The sequence below is a fragment of the Rhinopithecus roxellana genome, chromosome 19, assembly GCF_007565055.1.
Source record: "Rhinopithecus roxellana isolate Shanxi Qingling chromosome 19, ASM756505v1, whole genome shotgun sequence".
Classification (NCBI taxonomy): Eukaryota; Metazoa; Chordata; class Mammalia; order Primates; family Cercopithecidae; genus Rhinopithecus; species Rhinopithecus roxellana.
Window position 1 is genome coordinate 3,920,968 of NC_044567.1, and position 19,688 is coordinate 3,940,655.

The 19,688-nt window shown below is 57.0% G+C and overlaps 2 protein-coding genes across 8 annotated transcripts; one reads left to right on the forward strand and one right to left on the reverse strand.

The window, feature by feature from the left end:
* Positions 1-722: 722 nt before the first annotated feature.
* PCGF2 (polycomb group ring finger 2) lies at positions 723-15,928 on the forward strand. 7 transcript variants are annotated; one of them, XM_030924072.1, is made up of 12 exons: positions 723-834; positions 1,201-1,313; positions 1,539-1,631; positions 9,020-9,171; positions 9,777-9,873; positions 10,224-10,279; positions 10,363-10,413; positions 10,620-10,728; positions 10,884-10,938; positions 11,031-11,126; positions 13,651-13,731; positions 14,213-15,928. In XM_030924072.1, the coding sequence occupies exons 4-12, from the start codon at positions 9,060-9,062 to the stop codon at positions 14,588-14,590; spliced, it is 1,035 nt and encodes a 344-aa protein (XP_030779932.1). In that variant the 5' UTR covers positions 723-834; positions 1,201-1,313; positions 1,539-1,631; positions 9,020-9,059; the 3' UTR covers positions 14,591-15,928. The 7 variants fall into 7 exon arrangements, with proteins under 7 accessions (XP_030779932.1, XP_030779931.1, XP_030779934.1 ...); XM_030924071.1 differs by lacking the exon at positions 723-834 and adding an exon at positions 966-1,046; XM_030924074.1 differs by lacking the exon at positions 723-834 and having other exon boundaries at positions 1,135-1,313; positions 14,213-14,321; positions 14,472-15,928.
* Positions 14,792-19,489, reverse strand: CISD3 (CDGSH iron sulfur domain 3). The gene is made up of 4 exons (XM_030924076.1): positions 19,254-19,489; positions 18,887-18,922; positions 18,218-18,337; positions 14,792-16,553 (listed from the first exon to the last, which is right to left on the reverse strand). The coding sequence occupies exons 1-4, from the start codon at positions 19,299-19,301 to the stop codon at positions 16,374-16,376; spliced, it is 384 nt and encodes a 127-aa protein (XP_030779936.1). The 5' UTR covers positions 19,302-19,489; the 3' UTR covers positions 14,792-16,373.
* Between the last annotated feature and the right edge of the window lie 199 nt (positions 19,490-19,688).

Below are 19,688 nucleotides of genomic sequence, written 5' to 3' on the forward strand. Positions count from 1 at the left end.
GACCGTCCTCATGAGGCCCACGGGCGTCCAGTAACGCAGCATCGATTCGCTTCCCCGGCGCCGGCCTCACCGCTCCTCCCGGCGTTTCCAAGCCTCCCTCCTCGTTCTCTCCCTCCGGCTGGAGCCACTGAGGACGGGAGCCCCAGCACCAGGTGGAGCCGGGGCGCCGGTGGGAGTCGAGCCCAGCCGTCTTGGCGCTTGCCCGACTCTCCCGCCCGCGCCGAGGGAGGCGCACAGGCAGCGCGCAGCGCAGGGCGCGAGCGAAAAATGCGGGAATCGGCGCCAGGCAGGAGAAAAGGCGCGGGCCCACCTTCCAGCCCGGCGCCTCGTTTCCTAGTCCAGTGTGGCCTCTCGCTTTCGGCCGGATTGTGTCCCAGGCCCGGAGCCTGAGTTACCGTCCTCAGCAGGCCTCCATTCTTCTCTGCCCGAGCACGCCGGGGGCGCAGCCTCCGCCAGAGCGACCCGAGCCCCCGGCGGCGAGACCCCTCACCCGGCCTCACCCCGCACCTCCACTCCCCTCTCGCGATTGCTCCCTGCCAGGCGCCCAGGCTGGATCCCAGTGTGCCGCTTTTCCGGGCCAGCGCCCTTGCCGCCGAGGGGGCAAAGGGAGCGGGGAGGACACGCTCGCCCTCCCAGATGCAGTTATTAATTTTAAGGCAGTGTCACTTGGAGTGAATGAAAATCGCTCGGACGCGTGGCTGAAGCGTCGCGTCCTCCGCCGGAGCCCCGCGCCCTTTGCTCTAGGCCAGGACGTGGAGGACCGCGGGCCACCTTTCAGCCCAGTCCCCATTTCACCATTTTCCAGGCGCCCCAGCTAGGGGTGGGCATCACAGGGTCAGTGGGGGGAACCCATATTTTGAGGGAAGGGGAATGACTGCGGAAGGTAACAGAAGAGAATCCATCCTCCGGGGTCGGGGGCGCCGCGTGGGAAGGGAGGGGTCTCGTCCTGGCTGGGGGCCCGGCACCCGGTAGCGGGGAGCGGCCGCGCCAGCCTCCCCCTCCTCTTCCCCTCTCTGCCAGCATCCTGAAGGAATGAGGTCACGTGGGTGAGTGGTGGGCGGGACCTACTCTTGTCTGGAGGAAAAAAGCCATTTTGTCTCCCCCCAACACTCCGGTCCCTCCCCTCCCCCCTCGGTCCCCTCCCCTCCCCTCTCTCCCTCCCACCCCAAGCCGCTTTCACAAACTCCTTTCTTACCGTAGGTTTCTCCCCTCCCGCCGCCCGGGCGAGCGACACGGCTGCGGCCCCCCTCCCCTCCCTTCCCTCCCTCCCTCCCATCCCCCCCTCCCCGAGACCCACCGGACCCCGAACCCAGGTAAGTGGAGCAGACTCCCCCTTCCTTTCCCTCTCCTGGCCTGTAACCCTCTGGGGATTGGGATGGGGGGCCGGCCGTTCTTTGCAAGCCCCGGTGGGAGGGGGAGGCTCTGAGCCGATCCTGCCCTGGCACCCCCCGCTCTTCGTCAGCCCCTAGCCCAGCTTGCCCCGTCCGCCTTTCTTTCTCCCTTTTTTCTGTCCCTTTTTCCCTTTCCTCTCTTCCAAGATGGCCGAAACGGGCTCCCCCTCTTAACGATTTGGCGTCTCCCTCGACCACCACCTCTTTGTGCAGCAGCCCCCGGGAAGACCCTGTTCCGAGGTAGCGAGGGGGAAGGTCCGGGGCAGCCGGGAGGGCTTGCGGGCTGCGCACTGGGTTGGGTCGCCGCTCCCCACGAGCCAAAACCGCCCCTTGCTCTGCCCTATCTGCCCCCTTTTCCGTCTGGGTAGGGGTCCCTCTCCCATGGGCACTGGGGCGTCGTGGACGCTCAGGGACTTGGGGCCGGCAGAAGGGGATGTGCTTTGGGGCGGCCGCGAGGCCGGGGGAGGGCGCCCTTCCCCGCCAGGGCCCGGGTCCTCTCGGGCACCTCCCCCAGCCGGTCCCCGCTCCCCGTCCCGGCGCCGGCGCCCCGCCCCCTCCCTGAACCACCTCAGCAGAGCCTCCCTCCCGAACACCCCTCCCGGGGCCCCGCGGAAAGTTTGGCTCTAGGGAAGGTGGGAGCGGCTACCCGGTAACTGGGGTCCCTGATCCTTGGACATGGGCTCCTGGGGAAGCCCGGGCGGAGGGGGTAGAATGGGGATGGAGGGAAATTTATCGCAATATTTCCCATTGCCATCGGAAGCAGGGGGGTCCGCTAAACTGGCCCCCATTCCCCTGGGACGCCCAGCCACCCCACCCTCCGCACGCCCTCCTGCTGCTAGCTTTGAGGGCATGGGACCCCCGGGCAAGCAGACACCCATTGCCTGTCTCCACGGTGGGCCCAGGCATGTCCCTCGCCCTCCCCCACTGCCCCGTCTGCCCGTAATCGCTCCGGTTGGCTTGAGGTGGGAGGAGGCGACCTGGAGGCGGGTTAATTTGCCAATGAATATTGTGGAAGTGTTACCCAGCGCTTCCCGAGATCTTTGTCCCTCAGTGTCCCCCACGCTTCCTCAGGCTCCCCAGAGCTCTCTGTGTCGAGGGGAGGGCTGTCTCCTGGTTGTCCCCTGCCCGCTCTGTTCTGATGCCTTTTCCTCTGGGACCTCTGGCAGTTTCTGTTCCTGAAACTCTTTAATTTCTCTCCTCCCTCCCCCTCCACTCTGGTCCAAGGTGTTATTACTTGGAGCATAAAGCCAGCTCTGTTGCAGCTTTTTGGTGGGAAGGTTTTCCCACCAGCTCCTCTGGTTGGGGATTGGGGGATTGAGGCTTTAGAACTGTCTTTGGAATGAAGCAGGAAACCGACTCCAGGATCCAGACCATGTGTAGCTGGGTAGGGTTCAAGTTGAAGTCTTGGGGGTTGGGCAGGAAGGGGGACTCTGCTGCCCCTGGCCTTGCCTGGGAGATCTTGGTTGATGGAGCTGCTGTCATGGGAATGGAGAGAGCCCGAACAGGAAGAGGGTACAGCTTTGTGCAGGTCAGATGCCCACTGCAGCCCTCCAGCCTCTGGTCCCGAGAGCTGACATTGGAAGCTGAACTGCCTTTGTTACTGGAAGACTTACGTTATAATTTACCCTGGGTGGATCAGGGGCGTACAAAAGGTTAGTGTGTGTTTGCAGAGTCTGGTTCCAGGCAGGGATGTTAGGCTGTGTGCTTCTAGGTTGGGGGTGGATGTGGATGGCTCCTGCATCTAGTGAGGATGGGCCTGGCTCTGGTCTGGGTGTGATTGTGTGTGTATGTGTGTGTGTTGGGGGTGGGGTTCGTGTCGTGTCTATCTGGCCTTGTGTGTATTGAGTGTGAGAGGTGGAGGGGGGTGTGTCTGGCTGTATGTGTGTGTATCTGGCAATGTGTATATTTTGGGGTTTTGCCTGTTTGATCTTAGGGAGTTGAGAGGAGAGGGAGGAAGGGAGGGTTGAGTAAGCCCAGCTTCAGGAGGCCCTTTTCAATGCATGGTGGGGACAGGGGAGCAGATCTTTGTGTCATTGTCAAGGATTGGGGAAAGTTGGGAGGTTCACAGTGTCCCTAGGCAGACCCTCACGGCCCCAAACACAAATACAAGGGGCTTGCGCAGTTGGACCGACGAAGCTGGGAGAGAAACAGAGTCAGAAAACCCGGGGTCTGAGTCTTGATGCTGTACTCTGGCTGGCTGGCTGTGCTTCTCTGCAGCCTGTTTCCCCATGTGTACCACAGAAATGGGGTAAGGTGATTAACGGGTGCCTCCTCTTCCTGCCTCAAGGCAGGAGTCCATGCTGATGGTCATGTTTGGACCAGACTGACTCCCAGACGGCAGCCCACTGAGTGGTCTTCCAGCCACTCCATGGAGCTGCCCTTCTTCCCTCCCACCTGCTGGGATGAAGCCAGGCATTACTGCTTTAGATGAGTGAGGAGCCTGGCCAGGTGCCAGGATGTTAAAAGCACTGGGGTGGGAGTCAGGCACTTTCTTGTCACAGGACTGCCACTGCTTTGCTTTGTGACCTTCAACAAGTCACATCTGAGTGTGCTCATCTGTAAAATGAAAGGATCGAACAGGTGCTTCTTCTTCTTTTTTTTTTTTTTTTTTTTTTTGAGATGGAGTCTCACTCTGTCACCCAGCCTGGAGTGCAGTGGCATGATCTCCACTCACTGCAACCTCCACCTCCCAGATTCAAGCAATTCTCTGGCTCAGCCTCCTGAGTAGCTGGGATTACAGGCACCTGCCACCATGCTCAGCTAATTTTTGTATTTTTCGTTTGTTTGTTTGTTTGAGACAGAGTCTCGCTCTGTTGCCCAGGCTGTAGTGCAGTGGCGCGGTCTTGGCTCACTGCAACCTCCGCCTCCTGGGTTCAAGCGATTGTCCTGCCTCAGCCTCCCGAGTAGCTGGGACTACAGGCGTGTGCCACCACACCCAACTAATGTTTTGTATTTTCAGTAGAGACGGGGTTTCACCATGTTAGCCAGGATGGTCCCAATCTCCTGACATCATGATCCACCCGCCTGGGCCTCCCAAAGTGTTGGGATTACAGGCGTGAGCCACCGTGCCCAGCCTAGTTTTTGTATTTAGTAGAGATGGGGTTTCACCATCTTTGCCAGCCTGGTCTTGAACTCCTGACCTCATGATCCAGCCACCTTGGCCTCCCAAAGAGTTGGGATTACAAGTGTGAGCCACCGCGCCCAGCCAAACAAGGTGCTTTCTAAGAGCCCTTTCACCTCTGCAGTTCTAGACATCTGGATGTGACCTTGAGTGACTTTTCCCAAGACCTGGAGACATTCTAGCGAGGGAGTGGGGCTGATATCATTTGGAGGCAGGCAGAGCAGAGAGAGCTATGGCATCGGAGAAGCACAGGGGCCTTGGCTGGGAGACCCACTGTTTCCACAGGGGACTATGAAGAAGTGAGAGAGGCCTAAATTGCAGGGTGGATTCCAGAAAGACACTGGTTAAAATGGAGAGATGGGTCTGGGTACAGTGGCTCATGCCTGTAATCCCAGCAGTTTGTGAGGCCAAGGCAGGCAGATCACTTGAGGCCAAGAGTTGGAGGCCAGACTGACCAACATGGTGAAACCCTGTCTCTACTAAAAATTAAAAAATGAGCCAGGTGTGGTGGTGGGAGCCTGTATTCCCAGGTACTTGGGAGGTTGAGGCAGGAGAATCGCTTCAATCCGGGAGGCAGTAGTGGTTGCAGTGAGCCGAGATCTCACCACTGCCCTCCAGCCTGGGAGACAGTGCGAGACTCCATCTCAAAAAATAAAAAAGAGAGAGAGAGAGATGGTGGTGTTTTCTTAGCAGAGGTCTTTAAGGATTGGGAAAGACAAGTGCCAGGCTTGAATGGCAAGGAGGGGTCAGGGTTGGATGCTGGGTGCTGAGCAGGCTCCCTTCTTGCCACAGTAGCAATAGCCAGCCAGCCTCAGGGCCCAGAAGGAGGGCCGCCTAAGGGTCACACACACCCTTGCAAAGACAATGGCAGAAGATACCGAAGGGCGTGGCTTCTGCTTGGGGAAAAGTGGTGTTAGAGGTGGAGACAGTGCTCAAGTCCAGGGAGAGGGTGGACACACAGTTGGGACTGACCTGTTAAAGCCCCTGAGCTCTGCAGAGGCCACTTCCAAAGGCGCTTGGCCTCCCCTTTCTGTTTCTTGGGATCTGTGTCTCCCACTCTTTCTCCCTCAAGTTCTTCCCATCTCCCAGCCTCTTCCTCAAAGTAATGACAGCTGGATTTCCAGCCACTCATCACCCCTTTTCCCTCACCTTCCCACAGCACACCAGCCAGTGCAGCGGGGGAGGAACTGGTTGTCAGGAATTCGGGGTCTGGGGCCTCCTGGGGTGGGAAGATGGGGAGAGGGTGCTCTAGGGAGACAGAGCTCCTGTTTACATTGCTCTTGGCGCCTGCTGGTAGGGACCTGCAGGTAACCATGGCAATCAGGTGAGGAGCCAATCAGTGCTTCTCCCCACCCCCAGCCCCAGAGGTAACAGTCAGAACCTGTGGGGATGGAGTGGGGGGAGCAGGGAGTGTAGCAAGGGGCTTATTTTCTTAAACTGGAGAAGGAGCAGTGTTTCATTCAGTCAGCACCGCCTTGGGCTTCAGTCTAGAAAGGGTCCTGAGGAATAGGCTGGGACTGAATTCTCAGAAATGCTCAGGGAAGTGATTGGGTGAGGGGCACAGCCATTTGCAGTGTGGGGCTCCTGGCTGTGGGGTTCTTAAGAGCAAGTGTCATCCAGGTGTGTTGGCTCACACCTGTAATCCCAACACTTTGGGAGGTGAGACAGGCGGATCACTTGAAACCAGGAGTTCAAGACCAGGCTAACCAACATGGCGAAACCCCATCTCTGTTTAAAAAAAAAAAAAAAAAAAAATTAGCCAGGTGTGGTGGCATGCGCCTCTAATTCCAGAAGGCAGAGGCATGAGAATCACTCGAACCCGGGAAGCAAAGGCTGCAGTGAGCCGAGATCACACCACTGTACTTTCAGCCTGGGCAACAGAGCAAGACTGTCTCAAAAAAAAAAAAAGAGCAAGTGTCTGTTCTGAAAACACAGCGAGTGTGTGAATGAGGTGGCTTGGGCGGTGTGAAGTGTGCGGAGCCTATGTGTTTACGTGTATGTGTATGTACGCGTGCACATGTATATGAGGATGAACGGGAGAAAGATGAGGGCATGCGATTTACCCCAGCAACAGAGACCCCAGGCATTATCAGAGCTCAGCATCAGCATGTTTGTTGGTGGCTCTGCACACACACATAGATGCATCTGGACACACACATGACTGACAGGCAGGCACAGGAAGTACCTTTCTTTGGAGGCCCAGATGGCACGTACACGATGGATATTACACACGCACAGAGAGACAGCCACTTGGATTGTTCCCTCCTTTGGATGGTTGTAATAATATTTGGGCATCTTGCCAGGGACAGGGTTACTATGGAAACGACCAAACAGTGGAGTAGCCAGCAGCTTTCTGCGTAATTGCAAAGGGGGGACCCATGCAGGGAGGGCTGGCTGAGGCCACCCTGTGTGGGGTGGGAACCCCTCTCCCTTCTCAGATCCCCGGGGCCGCCTCCTCTCTGCCGTGTCTCTGGGCTTGCCGTGGGACTGGCTTGTTCCCCTTTGTCTGCCCTGTAACCTGGTGTCTCTCCCACGTGTGGCCTTTGTGTCTCTGCATCTCTTTCTGTCTCTGGCCAGGTTCCCTGAGCCTCTGTTGGCTGGCTGGGTCCTGGCCAGACTCATCCTGGGGTCTCTATAGAAACTGCTGATCCCGGCTGTGAATTTCTTGTCCTAGAAAACTCAGTGTGGTGGCTTTAGAAATCTTTCTGGAAAGGAGAGAAGGGTGTGCGTATGTTGTAAAGGAGCTGTTGGGGCTTGGCCACTTCCCAAGCCCCACCCTTGGGCTTTTACTCTGGGAAAGAGGAGGGAGGGGCTGTCCCTTCCAGGTGCAGGTTTGGTTTGATTTCTTTACCAAGAAGGAAGCACGGTGGCCAATCCAGAGCCGGACTTTTCACCTCTCTGGACCCTGCCTGGGCCTGGCTGGTGTCGGGCAGGCGGTCTGGGGACAGAGCACTTCCTGCCCAGCTTTGGCAGGCATCTGTGAGAGCCTGCGGTTTGTCACTGGACAGCCTGTGAACAGGTGGCAGAGGCGTCACCAGGGCAGGAGACAGCGGGAGAGTAACAGTGACCATGTTGGGGGAATTCCTGCAGTGTGCATGAAAGGGGGGTTCCTGGACCCTGTGTGCTTGTGGGCAGGGAGCACTCATGCAGGGGGCTGTCCATCAGGGGCACTGGGAGGGATTCCTGTGGCAGGGGTATAGCCTTTTTGCCTAAACTCTTTGAGTCCAGGGCTAGGGCTGGAGCTGTGCATTCCCAGCTTCAGGCATGTAAGGACCCTCTCTGTTCCCTGCCTGAGTCCCAGGCCTGGAAGCCAAATGGTTAGCGTCTGGTGGATTTTCTGGGAGCAGCCTATATTTGGCAGACTTTAGAGGAGGGAGGTGCTCCGAAGCCTAGGCTGGATGCGGAGCCAGAAGCACAAGTGATGGCTGTGCCTTCTAACTTAGGGTAGCCTGTGCCCATGGTGTTTCCAGGGAAGCCTTCTTGGAGGAGGAGTGAATGGATGGAGTAGATAGGAGGCTGGGATCAAGTCTGAGGCCCTGCACCTGGGTGGAGGGGTTGAGGGAGTGAGGATAACTTATTTTTCCCTTCTTCTGTTCCTTGAAGTTTCAGGCCAGTGGCTAATTTATCTGAGTTTCCTCCTAGTTCCTAGGATGCTTTAAATGTGAACCATGTGAGTGAATATGGATTGGGATTGGGGAGTTTCGTTTTTCTTTTTCTTTTTTAGACAGAGTCTTGCTGTGTCGCCCAGGCTTGAGTGCAGTGGCATAATCACGGCTCACTGCAGCCTCAACCACTCAGGCTCAAGGGATCACGTGAGGCAGGAGGATCCTCCTGCTGTGGCCTCCCAAAATGCTAGGATTACAGACATGAGCCACTGCACCCGGCCTGGGATAGGAGAGAGTTTAAAAAACCCTCTTCTCTTCCATTTTCCTGCCTCCTCACATTCTCTGGGGAGTTGGGCGGTACATCCTGTGGCCTAACTTCAATCTTTCCTCCTGCTCCTCAGAGGGAGCCTGACCTTGTTGCTCAAGGCTGTGTGACTCTCCAGAGCCCAGGCACCCAATGAACACACAGAGGGGGCCAGAGAGAACCAGCCACATGTCCGCCCCCAGCCCACCCTGAAGGCAGAGAAGGGTCTTGGTGTCGGAGAGCTGTGCTGGGAGGTGTGCAGTGAAGTGTGGGAGGGGCTGCCGAGGCTCTGGGTGTCTTTTTTTTTTCTTTTGAAACAGAGTCTTGCTCTGTCGCCCAGGCTGGAGTGCTGTGGCTCAATCTCGGCTCACTTTGCAAGCTCAGCCTCCCGAATAGCTGGGACTACAAGCGCCCGCCAGCACCCCTGGCTGATTTTCTGTATTTTTAGTAGAGACGAGGTTTCACTGTGTTAACCAGGATGGTCTTGATCTCCTGACCTCGTGATCCGCCTGCCTCGGCCTCCCAAAGTGCTGGGATTACAGGCATGAGCCACCGCGCCCGGCCAACTCTGGGTTTCTGATTCCACTTTGTTTCCCAGGGCAACGCTCCCCAGTCCCCCCACCCCCGACCCCGGAATCATGCATCGGACTACACGGATCAAAATCACAGAGCTGAACCCCCACCTCATGTGTGCCCTCTGCGGGGGGTACTTCATTGACGCCACCACTATCGTGGAGTGCCTGCATTCCTGTGAGTTGGGGGGAGGGGAGCTGCTCAGGGTGGGCAGCCTCTGTGCCCAGATTGGGGCGGGCATGGCCTGAGGAAGGTAGCACACAAACCCTTGCCCTGAAGAGCCAATGCGCCCACCTGTCTGCTGGGAATCCTCAGGTCACAGAGGGCCTACCTTGCAGGGGCAACCGGGTGCGGGGCATCGGCCCAGAAGTTCATTTCAAGGACTTGCATCTGAAATCTTAGTTCTTTCTTGAAATGACTGAAATCGTATGCCCTGAAGATGCAGACATCCCTTGTTTATACTGTGGGCTTGGCAGCAAGGGGGTGAGACCCAGGGGCATCTTGAACAGGCTGGCTTGTGTCCTCCACTCCATCGGGGAGCTTGGGACTCAGGGCTGACTTTCTCCGTTGTACATGACACTGGCCTGTCTCATACAAGATCCAGCTTCCGTCAACAATGCACAGGGACAGGTGCCACACATGCAAAACACACATCGCCACGTTGGGCCTCGGAGTAGGGACAGGGTGGAGAAGGGATATCTGAGTTTGAGCAGAGGGCGGGGAGGCTGGTCCTGGGATTGGAAGGCAACTCTGACTCTCCTCCCTCTCTCCACACCCCCAAGTCTGCAAAACCTGCATCGTGCGCTACCTGGAGACCAACAAATACTGCCCCATGTGTGATGTGCAGGTCCATAAAACCCGGCCGCTGCTGAGCATCAGGTAGGCTTGGCACCGCACTCCTGCCCCCGCCATCCTCTGGGTCAGCCTCCCCCATCCCTCCCACACTCCGTGCTTCCTTCAGCCAAGGCGGCAGGTGTGGGAGAAGCACGGCTTGTGGACTTGGGCTACTCCCCTCCCTTTGGGTTGCATTTGGCTCGTCATAGGCTGAGGCATACTAGAGGGGCAAAGACCAGACCCACAGGGATCCCAGTGCCTGGGCACTGGGTCTCAGGAAGGGAGTGGGTAGAGGGGTCCCATGACTGGGAGAGCAGGGTGAGGTCAGAGCAGTTCTCTGGAGGGCAGTTCTCTGGAGAGCGCATTGCTGATAAACCCTGTCCATTTTTCCCCAGGTCTGACAAAACCCTTCAAGACATTGTCTACAAATTGGTCCCTGGGCTTTTTAAAGGTATTTGCACACCATTCCTCCTCCTGCCCACCGACCCCATTTCCCAGCCCATGGCCCCGTCCTCATCCGCTGGCTTCTTCCAGATGAGATGAAACGGCGGCGGGATTTCTATGCAGCGTACCCCCTGACGGAGGGTGAGTGTGCTCGCATCTGTTTGTGTGTGCATGGGCGTGCCTGAGACCATGTAGGTGTGTAGTGTTACCAGTCACCCTCTGACCTCCTCAGCGTACACCTCCCCAGAAGGTGGCTGGGCTCACCTGGTTGAGTTCATGATCCCTGGGTCCTTGGCGGACTCCCTTCTTCCATCCTCCGCCAACCCAAGAGCTCTCTCCTTCTGCAGTCCCCAACGGCTCCAATGAGGACCGCGGCGAGGTCTTGGAGCAGGAGAAGGGGGCTCTGAGCGATGATGAGATTGTCAGCCTCTCCATCGAATTCTACGAAGGTGCCAGGCAAGTCCGGCCCAGGCTGGCCCCTTCTGGGCTCCTAGGTTGGGTCACCCCTTCTCCCACCCAGGGCCCTCTGGATGTGTCCATTGAGGGACCATCCTCCTGGGTCTCCTGGTTCTTCCTGGGTCTTCCTAGCTTCGTTCTTTCTCCATCCCCAGGGACCGGGAGGAGAAGAAGGGCCCCCTGGAGAATGGGGATGGGGACAAAGAGAAAGTGAGTACTGGGGTCTGCCCAGGACTGGAATGTGGGCTGGGAGGGAGTGGCCTGGGATAGATCCCCTACCATGGGTGCCTGTGCCCCAACAGACAGGGGTGCGCTTCCTGCGATGCCCAGCAGCCATGACCGTCATGCATCTTGCCAAGTTTCTCCGCAACAAGATGGATGTGCCCAGCAAGTACAAGGTGGGTCCCTGGGCCTTTCAAAAAATGAGTGTCTGTGTATGGGTGTGTCAGTCTGTGCACCCCAGCCATTGGTCAGGGCTGGCTAGGTGTCACCCAGGGCTTGCGTGGTTAACTGAACTCATGTGTTAATAGAAGGGTGGTTGAAACCAAGATTAGGGGGCAGTTTAGGGGTATTGAAGTCAGTGTGCAGTAGTGCATGGGACCAGGATGGTGTGTATGTGTGCATGTTGCACACTCAGAACTGTGGCAGAGATGAGTGCAAAAACGCAGGGCCTCCTCTGGGGCCGGTTGGCTGTGGGAAGGCTAGTCTGAAATTCCAACAGAACTCCAGGACATGACTTTTCAAGCTTGAATGTATATGTGTCCCCTGGAGATCTTGTTAAAATGCAGATTCTGATTTAGTAGATTCCTTATTTCTTTTTTTGTTGTTGTTGAGATGGAGTCTTGCTCTGCCACCAGGCTAGAGTGCGGTGGAGCGATCTTGGTTCACTGCAAGCTCCGCCTCCCGGGTTCAAGTGATTCTCCTGCCTCAGCCTCCCAAGTAGGTGGGATTACAGGTGCCTGCCACTGCGCCTGGCTAGTTTTTGTAGTTTTAGTAGAGACGGGGTTTCACCATGTTGGCCAGGCTGGTCTTGAACTCCTGACCTCGTGATCCACCCTGCTCGGCCTCCCAAAGTACTGGGATTACAGGCCTGAGCCATGGCACTCGGCCAGATTCCATATTTCTAACAAGCTCCTAGTTACTGAAGGTCCACAGATCACACTCTAGGACAGTGGATCCTAAACTGTTGCCTGTTAAATCTCATGAGTTAACTCACAACTTACTGGTTGAGTCAGAATTTCTGAGGGTAAGATGCAAGCATTGATTTTTTGTTTTTGCTTTTTTTTTTCCCTCTATCACTCAGGCTGGAGTGCAGTGGCATCATCTCGGCTCACTGCAACCTCTGCCTCCTGGTTTAAAGTGATTCTTGTGCCTCAGCCTCCCAAATAGCTGGGACTACAGGTACATGCCACCACACCTGGCTAATTTTTGTATTTTTAGTATAGACAGGGTTTCACCATGTTGGCCAGTCTGGTCTCCAACTCCTGGCCTCAAGTGACCCACCTGCTTCAGCCTCCCAAAGCTCTGGGATTACAGGTGTGAGCCACTGCACCTAGCCAGGCATTGGTGTTTTTTTGTTGTTTTCTTTTCTTTTCTTTTTTTTTTTTTTTTGAGACAGAGTCTTGCTCTTGTTGCCCAGGCTGGAGTGCAATGGCAGGATCTTGGCTCACCGCAACCTCTGACCCCCCCAGGTTCAAGCGATTCTCCCGCCTCAGCCTCCCGAGTAGCTAGGATACAGGCATGCGGCACCACACCCAGCTAATTCTGTATTTTCAGTAGAGACGGGGTTTCTCCATGTTGCTCAGGCTGGTCTTGAACTCCTGACCTCAGGTGATCCGCCCGCCTCGGCCTCCCAAAGCTCTGGGATTACAGGTGTGAGCCACCACACCCGGCCTAGGCATTGGTGTTTTTTTGTTGTCGTTGTTTTGTTTTGTTTTGTTTTTTGAGACAAGACGGAATCTTGCTCTGTCGCCCAGGCTGGAGTGCAGTGGAGCAATCTCAGCTCACTGCAAGCTCCGCCTCCCAGGTTCATGCCATTCTCCTGCCTCAGCCTTGCGAGTAGCTGGGACTACAGGCGCCCGCCACCACGCCCGGCTAATTCTTTGTATTTTTAGTAGAGACGGGGTTTCACCATGTTAGCCAGGATGGTCTCGATTTTCTGACCTCATGATCCGCCCACCTCGGCCTCCCAAAGTGCTGAGATTACAGGCCTGAGCCACCGCGCCCAGCCGGCATTGGTGTTTTTTTTTTTTTTGAGACGGAGTCTCGCTCTGTCGCCCAGGCTGGAGTGCAGTGGCCGGATCTCAGCTCACTGCAAGCTCCGCCTCTCGGGTTTACGCCATTCTTCCGCCTCAGCCTCCCGAGTAGCTGGGACTACAGGCGCCCGCCACCTCGCCCGGCTAGTTTTTTTTTGTATTTTTTTAGTAGAGACGGAGTTTCACTGTGTTGGCCAGGATGGTCTCGATCTCCTGACCTCGTGATCCGCCCACCTCGGCCTCCCAAAGTGGTGGGATTACAGGCCTGAGCCACCGCGCCCAGCCGGCATTGGTGTTTTTTAAAGCTCCCTGGGTGATTCCATTTTGCAGCTGGGGGTGAGAGCCAGAGTTCCAGGAGATCCCCCTGAGCCTTTCAGCTCCTCTGGGAGACCTGCCAGAGATAGGAGATCCAGACAGCTGTGTGCATGGTGGGACTGGGGGCTGCTAACAATAGGGGAATCTTCTCTGGACCCCTTCCTGCCTGGTGGTCAGGAGTTATGTTGGAACAACACTGACAGGGAAGTCAAATCCACAGTGAAACCCCAGAGAAATGAGGGACCATCTTCAAATCCACCCTTCCCATTGCCCCGCCTCCCAGTCCCCCACATTCCCAGCCTGGAGCCCCGAGCTAGCCAGGGTCATAGTGTCTTCCGCTTCCCTCCCCCAGGTGGAGGTTCTGTACGAGGACGAGCCACTGAAGGAATACTACACCCTCATGGACATCGCCTACATCTACCCCTGGCGGCGGGTGAGCCAGCGGGTGGGGCAGGCAGGGAGCAGACTCCCGCAGGGTCTGGCATTGGTCTGTGGCCACATGGGTCACCCTTCTCTAATCAGAGACAGTCCATCCCTTATCCCATGAGCTGTGTGTCCAGGGTAGCTCGCCACAGCAGGTCAGCCTCTGGGCCATCTCTTGCAGATGACTTTCCACTCAGGAGACAAGGCTCCTTGGGCAGATGGCATTCCCCTATTTGGGGGCAGAAATAGGTGCTGGCAGCTGCCGTGTGTTTGCCTCCCCCTCTCCTCTCTGACAGAGTCTCTGCTTAGACCTTTTGCCTCTCTGGGTCTTCATGTGCCCTGTATCCTTGTCTCTCTCCTCTCCAAGACCCCATCCCATCCCTTTTTTCGTGTTTGGACACTGTGGGTTAAAGCTGGTGGCCCTCTAGTTGGCCTCTCCCTCCTGATACCTTCCCCTTCCCTGTCTCTCTCCTCGCCCCCTCTCCCCGCAGAACGGGCCTCTTCCCCTCAAGTACCGGGTCCAGCCAGCCTGCAAGCGGCTCACCCTAGCCACGGTGCCCACCCCCTCCGAGGGCACCAACACCAGCGGGGCATCCGAGTGTGAGTCAGTCAGCGACAAGGCTCCCAGCCCTGCCACCCTGCCAGCCACCTCCTCCTCCCTGCCCAGCCCAGCCACCCCATCCCATGGCTCTCCCAGCTCCCATGGGCCTCCAGCCACCCACCCTACCTCCCCCACTCCCCCTTCGACAGCCAGTGGGGCCACCACAGCTGCCAACGGGGGTACCTCGAACTGCCTGCAGACACCATCCTCCACCAGCAGAGGGCGCAAGATGACTGTCAACGGTGCTCCCGTGCCCCCCTTAACTTGAGGCCAGGGACCCTCTCCCTTCTTCCAGCCAAGCCTCTCCACTCCTTCCACTTTTTCTGGGCCCTTTTTTCCACCTCTTCTACTTTCCCCAGCTCTTCCCACCTTGGGGGTGGGGGGCGGGTTTTATAAATAAATCTATATATATATGTACATAGGAAAAACCAAATATACATACTTATTTTCTATGGACCAACCAGATTAATTTAAATGCCACAGGAAACAAACTTTATGTATGTGTGTGTGTGTGTGTATGTGTGGAAAATGGTGTTCATTTTTGGGGGAGTCTTGTGTAATTTGCTCTTTTTGGGGGTGCCTGGAGATGAATTGGATGGGCCGCTGGAGGCTCAGTGAAGCTCTGCACGGTCCTCGCTGTTTCCCAAGGCAGATGGTGTGTTGGGACCCCTTCAGCCCCAAAGCTTTAGGCACGATTCCAACTGGCTGCATATAGGAGTCGGTTAGAATTGTTTCTTTCCCCGTTTCTCTCCCCATCTTGGCTGCTGTCCTGCCTCTGACCAGTGGCTGTCCCCCGCATTGTTGAATGTCCAGAAATTGCTAAGAACAGTGCCTTTTACAAATGCAGTTTATCCCTGGTTCTGAGGAGCAAGTGCGGGGTGAAGGTGGCACCTGCATCACCTCCTCCTCTTGCAGTGGAAACTTTGTGCAAAGAATACATAGTTCTGCCTCTTTTTTTTTTTTTTTTTTTTTTTTTCGTGTGTGTGTGGCCTTTGCATCATCTATCTTGTGGAAAAGAAGATTCAGGCCCTGAGAGGTCTCAGCCCTTGGAGTTCCACTGTGGCTTTAGCATTGTGAAGCACTGCACCCCCATCAACCCTACCCTCACCCGGGAACCCTCACTAGCAGGACTGGTGGTGGAGTCTCACCTGGGGTCTAGAGTGGAAGTTGGGGTGGGTTAACCTCACACAAGCACAGACCCCAGACTTTGCCAAAGGCAAACAGCCTTCCAGTTGCCCCTCCACCCCCAGCTGAGGCCCGGTCACCTGGTCAGGACAGAGCAACTGCATCTAAAAGCACAAGAAGGCAGAAACCTGTAAGCTGTGACCCCACCCCCACTCCTTGAGAGGTCAGCAGACCACCTCCTTAGGGACAGACCCTGGCAGGTCCCTGCCCACCGAGATTTCCTCAAGTGTGCATAGATCTGGGAGGAGACGGGAGTCGAGACTCAAGATTCCATCACAGCCTAGGTGTGTGGGGTTGGGAGTCCCCTGATGGGCTTGTCTGTGTTTGCACCTTGTCCTGTGTCTGAGGTCCTGTCACTGTACCCTCCTCTGCCCTGGGACATCTGTATCTCTTGGCTTTGTAATAAATGCTGCATACTTTCTGGAGCCTGTAGTTCTTTGGGGTAGAGGGAAGAAGGGAAGAGTGCCTCTCATCTCTGGGTTCAGCCTGATTTGGGGACCCCATACTTAATGAATACGAACTGCCCTCTCCTGTGGCGACTGGTCAGGAGCCCCCAGCCCACAGACAGGTTAAAATCTGGAGTAGGAACACGTGGGCCTCACAGCAATGACTACAGGACCACCAGTCTAGTTGGGCAGGCTTGTTTTTGCCATCTTCCCCAGCAGCAAACATTGAACCAGGGCCCACTCCCGCCTGCCCCAGACTGGAGACTTTTAGGCTATAAGGACTAATTCTTCCTTCATGAGCCTGCTGTGGGTACCAGAATCTCTTTCTTGGGCTCAGCACCTGTTTCCTTTCCCACAGAAGGGGTTGGCTGTCAGAGGCCGGGAGCCGAGGCCACCTGTGGCTGGACAGCAGCAGCCCCCTCAGAGTGGGGAGCCCACTTCTGCCTTCTGCACGCGCTCACTCCTGTGGGTGCCATCGCAGTACGGGGGCCTCTGAGTGGCCTTGCAGGTACAGAGTGCCACCGTGCGGGTCTCTTGGGCCTTGAACTTGAGGGGAGATAGGCCAGTGCGTTGGAAGAAGTGGGAGCCGTCACAGAAAGGCTGGTGGGGGAAAGACGGGAGTCAAAGGCCTGACCCCACCTGCTGGGGCGGGGCAGGGCAGGGCTCGCTGCAGGAGCTCAGGGGGAGTGCAGCACAGTGGTTAGGGTGCAGGCTCCAGCGTGAGACTGCTGGGGCTCACCGAGTGACCTCTCTAATCTGTAATGTGGGGGTGATAAGAGTAGAGTTGTATGAGGAAAGAAAATAAAATAATGATCATGGTATGCTTTGCCTATAATAAGTGTCTGGTAAGTATTTACAGCGTCTTTATAGCATTAGTCTCTGGGACACCCAGAGAGCCAGGACACTAATAGATGTGTGTGTGTGTGTGTGTGTGTGTGTGTGTGTGTGTGTGAGAGAGAATGGCTTTGAGTCTCCACTGGATCATAAAATTCATTTCCTTCCCATGTTCCTGGGTTAAAACTTCTTTGGGCTGGAGAGTACCCTGTGGTAGCAATTTTTTTTTTTTTTTTTTTTTGACAGGGTCTCACTCTGTTGCCCAGGCTGGAATGCAGTGATGCAAACATGGCTCACTGTAGCCTCAACTTCCTGGGCTCAAGTGGTCCTCCTTCCTCAGCCTCCATTATGGCTGGGAACACAGGCCCAACTCCATGCTAGTTTTTGGTAGGGGTAGAGGCATTTGTAGAAGCGGGGTCTCAACTTTGTTGCCCAGACTGTTCTTGAACTCCTGGGCTCAAAAGATCCTCCTGCCTTGGCCTCCCAGAGTGCTGGGATTACAAGTGAGCCACCTCGCCTGGCTGAACCAAGGCCTCTTGACATTGGAGTTAGGGTGGGATGGAAGAGAGGTGAAAGAAGTGTGCAAATAGAAACCAGCAACTTGTCTTAGAGGGCTTGAGGTGTGTGGACCTAAGTGGGACTCAGGGACCCTGGGCTGCTGACACCATGCCACATAGCTTGAAGGAACACCAGTCAGAGCTCTGCTCAGGAAGGAAAGGGGCCAGGGAGGCAAACAATATGGGCAGGTTCCTGCTGGGATAAAAGGTTCCTGGGCAGAAGAGGAAGCAGGTGGGGCAGGCAGCGAAGCTGAGAAGACAGCAAACTGTGGCAGGCGGCCAGGACGTCCCTTAAACTGAGAAGGAAGAGTTTTCTGGAAGAAGAGTGGAGAGGGTCACAGGGGAAGGCTGGGAGACTTTGGAGGCAGGAGAGCCTGAGCAGAACCTCTTCCCAATGTATCTACGGACATACCACCCTGAACCCGTGCAATCTCATCTCATCTGATCTCGGAAGCTAAGCAGGGTCAGGCCTGGTTAGTACTTGGCTGGAAGACCGCCAGGAAATACCAGGTGCTGTAGGCTTTCGGGGTTCAAGGCCTGGGAATCTATGGCCCAGGTGCTTCCTGGAAGGAGACAGGGAAGGGCCAGTCATGCAGTGCACCTCTGAGAAGCAAACAGTTCCAGAAGAGCCCACTGGAAGCCCGGCCGCATCCGGCTGGCTGCGCGACTGAGTTTCTGTCTCTCTGGCTTCATTGCAAGAGATAGATGCAGTGAGCTTAAGGTTGCTGGTGGCACTGGCCTTTTGTCCCCAAATCCCCTTGGTGTCCCTCAGGTATGTATGGGAAGACTAAAATCACCTGGGTGGGAACTCACTGGAGACACCAGGCTGTTCCCAGACAGAGGTATCAGTAGGAAGGCAGGTAGGGGTCTCACCTGCTTCTTGCTGCGGCCACACACACACCACCTGTAGGTTTTCCCTGCCACCAGCTCCACCTTGATGGGGGTCTTCAGGGCCACCACGGACCTGGCTGGGGTTCTAGGGAACCACCGGGCCTGTGGCCAGGGAAGATGAGGGGCTCAGGGTTAGCTCAAGCCCTGGAAGCACCTTCCTGCCTGCGACCCTTCCCAGTTTCCCACTGGCCTGTGTGTGTGGCAGGTTTTCTCTACAAGAGGCTGATCTGATGCCACCCAACAAGACCGTTTCCCAGGACACCATAAGGACCGTGAGCTTTGGATAGTGAAGAGATTTCAAAGCCATGCAGGCGCTCAGGTTTCACGGTCCAGCTGCCTTCCCTCAAAGGCTGGCTCCCACCTGGGTGTTAGGGAGGGCGGGCCGGGATCCTTCCAGCCTACGGCAGGGCCACCCACACCGGGCTTGGTTCATTAGGTGCTGCTTTCCTCAGAACAGAAGACTGGCGCCCTGCCCAGTGCCCTCTGGTCCGCCCCACCTCCCTGAGAGCCACAGGCTAACTCCAGGTGCCGGGAGCCTGGGGGAATAGGGCTGTACCCTTCCTAGCTCCATACCCTGTCTCTGCCTTTTAGATCTCCGTGCCTGGGGGTCTTGTGCGAGGACGGGAGGAGGGGGAGGATGGGGGGACTTACCAGCCAGGAGGAGATGTTCCGCCGCGGGTTCAGGTCCTGCAAGGTACACAAGCATGGCAAGCATCACAAGACGGTGATTTGGAAATGGAAAAATAAAATCAGTGGAAAAGGAAGGCCATGGGAGGCCATCTGGGAAGGAGGAGGTGACAGGGTTGAAGGGGCGAGGGAGGAATGAGAGGGTAAGAAAAAGGTCGCTGACTGGGGAGGAACTGGCGCTAGGGAAAAGCCTGTGAGCTGAGGCAAGCCAGACACCGGCGGGCGGGCTGGGGGCTCGGGGATGCTCGGTCGGGGCCGGGGCTGGAGTGGGGGCTCGCAGGGGCCCAGGTGGGGTTCCGGGCGGGGGCCGGGTCGGGGCGGGGGTGCTCACCCGGGCGCCGCGCGCCGCCAGCCGCAAGATCGCCCCCACGCAACGCATGGCCGCCTTCCGCGCCGCGCCGGCTCCGCCCCCGCCGGGTCACCTCCCCGCCCCCTCGGTCCCCGGCCCGCCAGGCCCCGGAAGACGCGGCAGCGTTCTGCGAGGGCTGAGGCCAGGGGCCGACGGGGTCCGGAAGCCTGGCCGCGGCCCCGCCCAGCGGCCTCCTCGGCGCCCCGGGCGTGAGCGGTCGGTCCTGGCGCCCCCTGCCGGGCGGGTCTGGCAGCGGAACGCCCCGCGCACAGCCTCAGCGCCTGGGGCACCCCCGAGGGCGCGGGACCTTCCCAGCATTCGCTGTTGCTGGCCGAGCCTCAACCGCGCTTCTGGGAGCGAGCGCGCGGGCGTCGCGTCACCTCGGGACGGGCAGCGTCCCGACGGCCGGTGCCCACG

Excerpts from the sequence above, each read along its gene's own strand:
- PCGF2 (XM_030924072.1), top strand. The coding sequence starts at position 9,060 with ATGCATCGGACTACACGGATCAAAATCACAGAGCTGAACCCCCACCTC. Across the intron at positions 10,414-10,619 it reads AGCGTACCCCCTGACGGAGG|TCCCCAACGGCTCCAATGAG; the intron begins GTGAGTGTGCTC and ends CTCCTTCTGCAG. Across the intron at positions 13,732-14,212 it reads ACATCTACCCCTGGCGGCGG|AACGGGCCTCTTCCCCTCAA; the intron begins GTGAGCCAGCGG and ends CTCTCCCCGCAG.
- CISD3 (XM_030924076.1), bottom strand. The coding sequence starts at position 19,301 with ATGCGTTGCGTGGGGGCGATCTTGCGGCTGGCGGCGCGCGGCGCCCGG. Across the intron at positions 18,338-18,886 it reads GGAACATCTCCTCCTGGCTG|GCCCGGTGGTTCCCTAGAAC; the intron begins GTAAGTCCCCCC and ends CCCTGGCCACAG. Across the intron at positions 16,554-18,217 it reads GTGGCCGCAGCAAGAAGCAG|CCTTTCTGTGACGGCTCCCA; the intron begins GTGAGACCCCTA and ends TTCCCCCACCAG.